This window comes from Thermothelomyces heterothallicus (assembly GCF_042370625.1).
Source record: "Thermothelomyces heterothallicus CBS 202.75 unplaced genomic scaffold P884_scaffold_39, whole genome shotgun sequence".
NCBI lineage: Eukaryota > Fungi > Ascomycota > Sordariomycetes > Sordariales > Chaetomiaceae > Thermothelomyces > Thermothelomyces heterothallicus.
Genome location: NW_027192600.1, coordinates 213,191 through 224,657, shown reverse-complemented (window position 1 = coordinate 224,657; position 11,467 = coordinate 213,191). Strand labels below are relative to the sequence as shown.

The 11,467-nt window shown below is 41.8% G+C and overlaps 1 protein-coding gene across 1 annotated transcript; it reads left to right on the top strand.

Moving 5' to 3' along the window:
• Positions 1-9,009: 9,009 nt before the first annotated feature.
• On the top strand, positions 9,010-9,300 carry P884DRAFT_168619 (uncharacterized protein; the record flags this gene model as incomplete). Its single annotated transcript, XM_069437296.1, has 1 exon — positions 9,010-9,300. A coding segment is annotated over one exon (291 nt), but the record flags the coding sequence as incomplete, so codon positions are not given.
• Between the last annotated feature and the right edge of the window lie 2,167 nt (positions 9,301-11,467).

Below are 11,467 nucleotides of genomic sequence, written 5' to 3'. Positions count from 1 at the left end.
CAGTAGTCAGCGATGCTTGGTATGAGTACTGTGGTTATGATTGCTATCACTGGTGAACTCCCAGAGTCCACCATAACGAGTGACTATCTACATGTATATATAATCCTGGGATCACTAGCGGTCGTGGTGATCCTCCGTACTGGCTCACCTGGCTCACGTCGTGAGCCAGTGATCCTCTGCTGGGATCGTTTCTTGCCAAGTGTGATCCTGTCCTGATTGGTCCATCATTCTTCGGCTTGATTGGCCCGTTTGTGTCGGTGGCCCAGGCGGCATCTGCATGCATATTTCCGTGACATAGCCACCTGCGACTCCGAACGGAGTCGTATTCGACCAGCAAGATAGGGAGCGTGCAAGGATCGCGAATAGACGATGCTCAAGGGAAGGCATGTCCTAAGGATCTACCGCAAGAGACGGGTAGTAATAGACAGACCACTACGGACTCTAGAAGAAGCGGTATAACGACACCGACATTACGATAGGAGGAACGAGCTGAACCGCCGATAGCTGTTCTCTCCGTTAACAAATATAGAGCACTGCAATTGGAGTAATAGGTTGAGATAGGAGAAATCGCTAGTATCGCTATAGACGGAACCAAGTTCGTATACTATTAGAAAACAGAGAAACGAGACAAGACTAGGGAAGTACCAAAGGAGTACGAAGGATACCTAGCATTCGAACCGAAGTATCTAGAAGGATTACCAGAACACGGCCTATAGGATTACAAGATCAAGCTTAAGGAAGGAGCACGACTAAAGTTCTTTAAGATCTACTATATAAGCTAGACGTAGAACGAAGAACTTAAGCGATATCTAGAGGAGAACCTTCAAAGAGGATATATCTGCCCGTCGATATTGCTAGTAGGCTACCTAATCCTATTTGTACCTAAGAAAGACGGAAAGCTACAGTTATACGTTAACTATCGGCAACTTAACGAATAGACCGTAAAGAATCGATACCTATTACCGCTAATCTTACGGCTCTAAGATTAGTTAGCAGGAGCCTAATATTTTACGCGTCTTGACTTGCTATCGGCCTATAACTATATACGGATCAAAGAAGGCAACAAGTAGAAAACGGCCTTTAGAATACCTTATAGCTACTACAAGTACCTTGTCATGCCATTCGGACTTACGAACGCGCTAGTAACGTTCTAAGCCCTAATTGATCAAGCTATCTAACCCTTTCTCGACAAATTTGCGGTATGTTATCTTGACGATATACTTATCTTCTCTAAGATGATAGACGAACACCGGAAGCATGTAAAAGTAGTGCTAGACGCATTACACACGTATAAGCTATTAGTTAACAAGGAAAAGAGCGAATTCTACGTCAGGAAGACGGTGTTTTTGGGATACAAGATATCCCTAGGACAAATTCGGATAGAACCTTTAAAGGTTAAAGCTATCAAAGATTGGCCATGACCGACGTCAGTCACGGAAGTACAAAGTTTCATCGGGTTTACAAACTTCTACCAGATGTTTATTAGGAATTTTAGAGCGATTGTACGACCATTATACGAGCTTACCAAGAAGAATACTAAGTTCCAATAGGAAGAGCGATACAAGCAAGCATTTACGCAAATTCGCGACGCCATCACTAAGGATCTAGTGCTAGTACTACCAGACCCTAAGAAGCTATTCGAGGTAGAAACGGACGCTTTAGACTACGCTATCGGAGGATAGTTAGGATAACGAGATGAGCAAGGGAAGCTATATCCTATAGCCTTCTTTTTAAAGAAGCTCGACGGACTACGTCTTAACTATCTAATCTATAACAAGGAACTACTTACGATTATTAAAGCTTTTAAGGAATAGCGACTATATCTTAGCGGCACGATCGAACCAGTATAAGTATATATAGATCATAAGAATCTACGGTACTTTACGATGACGAAGGAGCTTAATAGATAACAAATACGATAGGTAGAATTCCTCGCGGAATTTAACTTCGAGATCCGCTATAAGAAAGGCAAAGAAAACGTATAAGCGGACGCTTTAAGCCGATAAACGGATCATACAGAAGGACGAACGGAAATAACGCTACCGTTGTTTAAGGAACGAATAGACGGAACGCTATATTATGAAACGTAGACACCCGTGGAAGATGATCTACTCGACTTGTTCCAAAAATGTTATATAATCTTTCGAGAAGAAAGGATTAACGAGGTACAATATCAAGCAGCACCTGGACCAGTGGTACCTAGCGAAGTAGAGGAAAAAGATGGGAAACTCTGGTACCGAGGCAAAGCGTATATCTACGACCAAGACCAATAGCTACGAATGATTCGGGAACTCTACGAGTCGAAACTCGGAGGATACAAAGGAGTTACGAAGACTGTCGTACAAGTCAAGAAACACTACGACTTTCTACAATTAATGGCACGAGTTAAGGAAGTCGTATAAAGCTACGACATCTGTAATCGAAGCAAGACGGCACGACATAAGCCGTACAGGCTACTTTAGCCACTACCAATAGCTGACAAACTATAGAGTTTAGTTATGATAGACTTTATTACGAAACTGCCAGAATCTAAGGATACGGCCACAGGAGTAATCTACGATAGTATTCTTACTATAGTAGATCGCCTAACTAAATAGGTATACTTCTTTCCCTATAAGGAGTCCTAGATAGCTAAATAGCTAGTAGATGTGATCTATTGGCAAGTTGTATCAGTATACGCTTGGCCGTAAGAATAGATCACCAATAGAGATACTAAGTTCGTATCGAAGTTTTGGTAAGCGTTAATGTAACAATTAGGCGTTAATAGCAAACTATTAACGGTATATCACCCGTAGACTAACAGATAAATGGAACGATTAAACTAAGTTATCGAGTAATACCTCCGTTCCTACGTTAACTACCAGCAGGATAACTAGGTTATACTATTGCCAATAGTATAACTCGCTTATAATATAATGCCGACAGAAACGACCAAAGTTATACCGTTCTTTACAAACTACGGATACGAAGTAGACCTTAGGTAGGGACTAGAGGTCATAGTGCCAAGAGCGGTAGTCAAAGCAGAATAGATATACGTACTATACGAGAAGCTTAAAAAGGAGCTCGAGTTTGTCAGAGCCAGAATGAAGAACTATTACGACACATATAGGCTCGAGGGACCTTGCCTAGAGAGGGGAGACAAAGTCTATCTAATCGTACGAAACCTGCGAACCAAACGACCAAGTACGAAGCTAGACTTTAAGAAGGTCAGACCCTTCGTTATCAAAGAACGAATTTCGATATCTAACTACTAACTATCGTTACCGTCATCCATGTAACTACGGACGGATATTTTTTATATTTCACTTCTCGAACTAGCACCGAAAAACGCCAAGATCGCTACAAACATTAAAGCAGAAGATAAAGAAGAAGAATAGGATATCGAGGAAATCCTAGATTTACGTATCATTAACAGGGAACTATAGTATCTGGTCAAATGGCTTGATTTCGGAACAGAAGACAACTTATAGGAACCGGTTAAGAACCTAAACTGCCCTAAGAAACTGGAACAGTTCCACCAGAGGAATCCTGACTAACTACAGGGGCCGACTCAGGAACCTAACCAGCATCTAAGAAGGAAGAAATACCGGTAGGAGCCGACTCTAGGGACAAGCCAACTACTTCCTAGTCAATCATGCCGAAGGCGCCTAACGCCTACGCCTAACCTGTTAAATCCTGTTCGTCTGACATCGGAATTACCACCCCGTCCTCCTTATCCAAACCCTATATACCTCGATAAACGAATTCATTACTCTAGTCATATAATATTCGTTTTTAACGACGTAAATATACAAGGCAGCTTAAAGTTTGCTAAAGCAGATCTTCTATCGCCAAAATTTCCTTCTCTAGCCTATCTTACTTACGCTAGTTACGTAATACTACGACCGGTTAGAACGGAAACAAGAAGACAAATAGAAGCTACTTATAGGAATCTACTACATTCGGCCCGTCGTAAGACTTTCCCTTACACGTACAATTTAAGCACCTCTTGGAATTTCCCAACATAATACAACGCTTCTTAGGCGTTGCGCGCCAATAGTTAGAATACGGTATGGTTTCGGAACCGTCTCGCTCAATCGTAACGACTAAGACACGACGTTTACACGTTGTATCGCGACGGCGTTTCTTCACACGGTCAGCTATAGTAAACGGCAGAAGGGAGCAAGGGGGGGGGAACTTATAGGAGCAAGTTACGAGAGGGAGTTGGCGTTATTTGAAACGGCCTAAGAGGGCTTTCGGGTCGAAAGCCTCGGAGGGAGGGCATCGTGTCACAGAAATATATATATAGATGCCGCCTGGGCCACCGGCACGGATAGGCTAATCAAGCCGAAAGGACGGGAAGAACCAATTATAACGTAGGGAGCATTGTAAGCCCTACCGTACGCTGGCTTACGATCACCAAGATTAGCGTAAAGTCACTGATCGCGATGAGCGGCTCACCAGGATCACTGACCAAGGACTGATCAAGGTGATCCGGGAAGGTTATATATATATAGATAGTCACTCGTTCTGGTAGACTCTGGAGTTTACTAGTGATAGCAACTCTTCCTTACAATTATAGTACTTATAATAACCTTGTACTACTGTGAGAGAGACAACTATAGTGTTGTTGTGAACCCTTTGGCTTCACCGAATCCCTTAGACGACCTGTATATTTGTCCCGTATCACTTACCTTTGTCTGAACCCTTTCAGAAGAAGTCTGAGTTGGGTTCGTCATAAGTATACGAACTTGGTTCTGTCTATAGTAATGCTGGCGATTTCTCTTATCTTAACTTATTACTCTAATTATAGTGCTTTGCATTTGTCAACGGAGAGAACAACTATCGGCGGTTTAGCTCGTTCCTCCTGTTGTAACGTCGGTGTTGTTATACTACTTCTTCTAGAGTCCGTAGTAGTCTATCTACCATTGCCTGTCTCTTATAGTAGATCTATAGGATATACCTTCCCTTGAGTATCGTCCGCTCGCGATCCTTACGCGCTCCCTATTACGCCGGTCAAATATGACTCTGTCTAGGGTCGTAGGTAGCTACTATTCTTCTAGCTAATGTCTGGGTTATAATCTTTATACTATGGTAACCCTAATATTATATCCTTGTCGTCGCCTATATCTATAATGCTAAATACGACTATTATAGTCTTCCCTACTATAGTGACGTCGATCGGTTCGGTCTCCCTATATACCTATTGCGTTAGGAATAGCCCTTTAACTATGCTATACTTCCGTTTTATCCTCTAGGGTATCTGTAGCTAATTTACAAGTATCGGCGAAATTAGGTTTATCTCTACTCTACTATCTACTAGTACGAGTATTTCATACTACTTCTATTATACCGTTATCTATAGTCGCTTGTCTTACTATCGTCATCTAAAGATTATAGCGATTTCCTATATTTCTACCGGGAGGTCTCGATATAGTAGTCTCTTATACTAGTTCCTCCTATACTACGCTACCACTTGCCGCTATATAGGCGTTAATAGTTTTTAGGCCCTTTGAAGGGCCCTGACCCGTTTCCTAGGTCGGTGCTAACCTCTTCGATTATTTGGCTAATAGCGGCTTCGTCGATCGTTCTTATTTCTATAAGCCATTAAGTGCTTATAGCTTCCTACTATTAGGTCTATTCTACTTTTCGTCGTATAGTCTATAGCTTCATCTAAAGCTCCCGAATTCGCGATTTCTTTTTATCTACGTGATAGAGATAATCGTTACTCTAGTATAAGTCCTATATATCGCGTCCTGTTCCATAGTACCTAGACTAGGCTTGTCTTAGAACTACCATAATGCCTTCTAGACTCCGGGTTTCGATCTTCCAGAGTAATTCGGCCGCTCTATTTCCCGCGTCGTAGACCTATTCTATAGGGCGTAAACTTCCGTTCCCGTTTTCCTGTTAGGTCGGCCAGTGATTGTTTTCGAATTTGTCGCGGAAGTGGTATCGGCATTCGTATACTATATACTAGAACTAGGGCACTTGTATATATACCTTATGTCGAGAGTATAGTCGTGTAGCATCGCCTAGAAGATATTAGAATTCTTTTCCAAATCCTTCCTACTATATATAGACTATAGGTACCCTAATACTAAGGTAGGAATGTTTCTTCTAGTAGCTTTCCTATATACGTTTATCTTTTCTATAATTCACGTATATAAACTAGTACTCCGGGTTCTGTATGTCGTAGCTAAGTTACTAATCATCAAAGTGCGTGGTGTAACTATCAGGTCTATCGTACGTCATAGGCTATTCCCCTTTAATAGTTTCCACGATACGTCAGAGTTCCCTTATTTCATCCCTTATCTTATCGCTCTACTAGGCGAGTCGAGTTAGGCGTCTATCTCGTTCGCGTAACTCTATATTAAGCCGGAAGACTTCGTTACGGTACCATTCGATCCGTTCCTAAAGGAATAAGATGTTCGGTCCGGGTCGGTCGACTCCTTAGGTATCGGTTATCTACGATCTATCCTATCTCTACGTGACCGTAAAACCCTACTACCTTAAGGCTAGGAGAATCGAAATCGGTGGTATATACTCCCCTGCCGTATCCTATTTGGCAATACCTATCTTAGGGTCTATAATAACTAGTTCGGAGTACGGTATCTATTTATCTTTGCTATTATTATTATATTTAAGACTGTCTATATTGCTATCCCTGTTTTTATAGCTTATAGTTACTACTTCGACGACGTCCTTGGTTTCGTTAATGACCGTAGTTTCCTTTCCCGGGACTAGTTTCTAATCTTTCTTTAGGCTTTAATATTCTCGCTTATAGTGTCCTTTCTTTCTATAGTTATAGTAGGTAGTATTAGACTTGTCTTTAGCTATCTTCTTCTTGTCCTGCTTCTATACTATATCTATATCTATAGCTCTAGGATACATCCTATATAAGGTACTAACGTATGTTCGCTTTTTCTTGTCGTTAGCCTTAACCATAGTTCTGTTTATTCGACCTTGTTTCTACTATTCCTATATATAGAGCCGATCGTCGATTCTAATAGCCTATACGATATATTTATCTAGCGTTTTAGGCTAGTCGTACTTATATAGCTTGTCTTTAACCTTTTCCTTTAAGCCATTATAAAATAGTTATATTAACGCCTCGTTATTAAGCTAAGACTTGAGTATATCCTATCTAAACTATATAGTATAGGAGGCTACTAACTTAGTCTATCGGAGATTAGCAAGTCTTTCTTACACGTAAATCTTCTTATCTTTGTCGCTAAAGACCTTCCGAAGCTCTTCTTCGAAACGGTCGTAGGATCGGAAGACTACCTATATAAAGGCGTCTCGATCGTCCTCGTCTTCCTTAGTAAGGTAGTCATTCTATATAGGCTCGAACCATCTAAGTGCCTTGCCCTCTAGTCTTATAGCTATATAGAGGACTTTGGCTTTATCGTCCGGAAACTTGTCATCATTAAGCCAGAAGTAAGATCAGAGGTTTGTCAAAAACCCTACGAGATCCTCCTTGGTTCCTCTATATTTGCTAGGTAGTTCGATCTTGATATGGCTTGCTTTAGCAGTCTCGAGCGCCTTAATTTTGGCGTAGGCCTCGTTGACCAGTTTCTACGAGTGCTTTTCGCCGTTCTCGAGTTCCTTGATTCGAGCTTAAGCAGCCTTATCTCTCTGGTCTAACTCCTAGATTCGCTATTAGAGTTAACCAAGCTAGGCGAGTAGCTGTTCGGCTATAACGTTGGTAGCTATATCGATGTCGAGGTCAAAGTTACCTCCGTTCTGAACTATGATAGAACAAAGGGAGTGATAGCAACGTGTGACGAACCTAACTTAGACTTCCTCTGAAAGGGTTTAGACAAAGGTAAGTAGTGTAGGACAAGCGTATAGGTCGTCTGAGGGATTCGGTGAAGCTAAAGGGTTTATAACAATAGAGTTATCTTTTTATAGTAGTATAATGCTGTTAGGGGTACTATGATTGTAAAGGAGAGTTGCTATTACTAGTAGATTCTAGAGTCTACTAGAACGAGTAACTATCTATATATATATATATCCTTCCCGGATTACCTTGATTAGTCCTTGGTTAGTGATCCTGGTAAGCCGCTTATCGCGATTAGTGACTTTACGCTGATCTTGGTGATTGTAAGCTAGTATATGGTAGGGCTTATAGTGCTCCCTATGTTATAATTGGTTCTTCCTGTCCTTTCGGCTTGATTGGCCTATCTGTGCTGGTGGCCTAGGCGGTATCTGTATGTATATTTCTGTGACACTATCTTAGCCCTTTTAAACTAGGCTAGGAAATAGCTAAGCTATAAGCTTTCTAAGGCTAATATAGCTAGTATCTAGTAAAGCGGCTGCCTATAGGCCTTTAGTAGGCCTATAGGGAGGAGGTCCTCCCCTAGGGCCTTCTATAGGGCCGCTCTAGCTAGTACTACCTTAATATCGCCTACTATAACCTCCTAGCTTATTTCGAACTTCGGCTCCTAGTAGTTATTTAGATCTAGGTCATTAATATCTGATAGGTCTACTTCTAGGTTCGGAAAGAACTTGTCAGCCAGAGCCCTAGCCTTCTATTAGTAGGTTATAAGCCCTCCTTCGAAGGCTAGGAGCTTTAGAGGGTCGACCGGTAGGTAGCTTTATAGCCTTACCTACTACTCTAGCCTCTATAGTAGGTCTGGCCGGTTAGTTACCTCCTATAGTATAGCTCTCTAGCTCTTGGTCTTCGTAGCTATAATAGTCTTAGCCTAGTCCTATAGGGCCTGCTAAAGTACCTCCTATATATAGGGGTTTAGGGTGCCCCTATAGGCCCTCTCTACCTCTTTAGCCCTCTTCCGGGCCTCCTAAACCTCCTTTGTCTACTATCAAGCTCATTTACTACCTATACTAGCCTTCTTTACCAGAGCTAAGACTATACAATCAGGGGTCAAAAATCCCAGACCACCCTACCCACTTAAACGCGTTTCATGACACCTACACGTATCCTACCTTTTCTTTAACATCCTACAATTCAACGATATAGCCCTCAATCTACACAATTTTATACGCAAATTGATGGTAAACCACTAGCCAAACCAGGAATTGAGCCTACATATTCGAATGGTTATTTGTAGCCTTGTAGCTACTAGCCAAAGCGAGCGATCCCTAGCAACCCTCTTCGGCGTATCTCGACATGCCATCCACCACGCAATTGAACTATGGAAATCTTACCATACTTTTGAGTCCCGACCTCAAAGTGGCTGTCCAGAGGTTCTTTCGCGTTCGGAAAAACGGTATATCCTTTTAATGGTTAAGAAAAACCGACATGTGGCATGGAAGGCTCTGATTAACGCGATTAGGAAGAAAGTATCACCTTCAACTATCCGACGATGCCTCCGAGCCTATTATCTATAGAAATGGCGTGCCAAAAGGAGGATTCCCTTGTCAAAGGAGGTAGTAAAAGATCGGTATAACTTTGTATACGATTGGCTTAGAAAAACGGATAAACTGATATAGGTAAGTTAAATATAGTATACTTATTCTGTTGGATATTTCTGATGATCTTAGACTATCTTTTCCGATGAGTGTTCCTATCAGAATAACACTTCAAATCCGACTACCTAGGTATTCCGTTTTCCTTCTGAAAAGTACGACCGCCGATTTATCAACTTGAAGAACCATATATAGGCAAATATTACCATCATAGTATAAGGGGCAATATAGATAGGTGGTCGGAGTGAGCTTATCATTATAGAGAGGGATCTAAGCACTCCACGCCGTGGCTATATAGCCTAGTCGTACTAGAGGGCTCTGGAAGAGGGCCTTCTACCTTATTACGATAAGACCTGGCATTTTCAGTAGGACAACGCTCCTATCTATACATCCGAATCGACCGAACAGTAGCTCCTGGCGCGGAAGATTTCCTAGATTAAATGGCCCGTATACAGCCCTGATTTAAACCCTATTAAACACGTATAGGCAGCTCTCAAACGGAGGCTATATACGATGTTCCTAGATCTATAGAATTTGAGGTAGAATAGGGTAGATATTGAAGAGTTTACTAAGTGCCTATGGGAGGCGTAGTAGGCTATTGAGCAGGGGCTAATTGACAGGCTAATCTAGGGAATGCTATATCGGCTAGCCGTAGTCAAAAAAGCCAGGGGGTGGTATATAAAATATTGAAGCTTAGAACTAGGGCTACTATCTAATGTAAACAGTTTTTATATATAATTGGTGGTTGTTGAGATATCCTATATTAAAGTCTGGTGGTAAAAATGTAGGTGGCTGGGAAATGTGGGGGCGGTCCTGGACTTGTGACCACTTACTATAGCTATCTCCTTAAGGGCCTTTATAAGCCTATTAAAGGCCTATAGAAGCTCCTCTAGGTCCTAGAAGACGGGCCCGGCTAGGGCCAATGCCTACCTACTAAGCCGGAGTAGGAGGTAGGCTACCTTGGCCTACGTGACCTCCTTATCTAGGCTCTTCTAGTCCTACCCTCTACTAGCTAGGATAGGCCTATTAGTCCCCTAGAGGGAGACATTTAGGGCCTATAGGTAGTAGTCGGACTTCCTACGTTCTATAATATCCCTATAGGTTACTTCTAGCCTAGCCGAGGCCTAGAATAGGTCTATTATAGAAGGCTAGCTATATTAGTCCCCTTAGGGGGCCCTAGTAACCTAGTTATATAGTATATATAGGTCAAGGTCCTACTAGTCTATAAGGTTAAAGAGGTCCCTTGCCCCTAGGCTAAGCCTATTAAATAGGTCCTAGACTAGGTAGTAGAGGTTAAAATTACCTATAAGGACTAGGGGGTAGGTTAGCTAAGGTAGGGCTAATAGGTCCTATAAGAGGGCCTACTCTCCCTTATTATTATAGACTAACTAGAGCTTAAACCTCCTCTCTCCTAGGGTTAGAAAGGTTACCCTATATTAGTTCTCCTCTACTAAATGGTCCTATTAGTTAACTAGAAACTATTTAGCTACTAGAATAGCTACCTTACCCTTTAGCCTATAGACTAGGTAGTATTTCGAAGCCTAGGGGCAGTATATTAACCCTATAAACTGGTTAATCTATGGTTCCTAGATAGCTAGTAAGTTATATTTAGCCTCCTCTAGTAGGACCTCGAGGGCCTATTTATTACCTTAGGTATTCTACTAAAGGACCTTAATTTACATTTAAGGTAGCTAGAGCAGAAGATAAAGGCATAGTAGTAATAGGCTCTATAGCTATTGCCCCTTTAACTAGTTATAAGAGGGAGGGGGCTCTAGGCTATAGAAAGGAGATATAGGTCTATTAGGTATTAAACAAGGCATTCCTAGCTACCTATTAGGCTAGGGTAGGCCTCTTATAGAGGCGTTTAGCCCTAGTTTGGTAGTGGTCGTTATCTTCCGGCTAGCTACTAAACTCGAAGGTAACCTTCTAGTATAGTTACTCTAGTAGTTAGAAGGTCTAGAGTCTATATTAGTAGGCTTCCCTAGCCCTCTCCTAGGCTTCGACTTTCTTTAGGTAGCCCCTATATTAGGTAGTATAGGGGCCCTTATAGGCTATATAC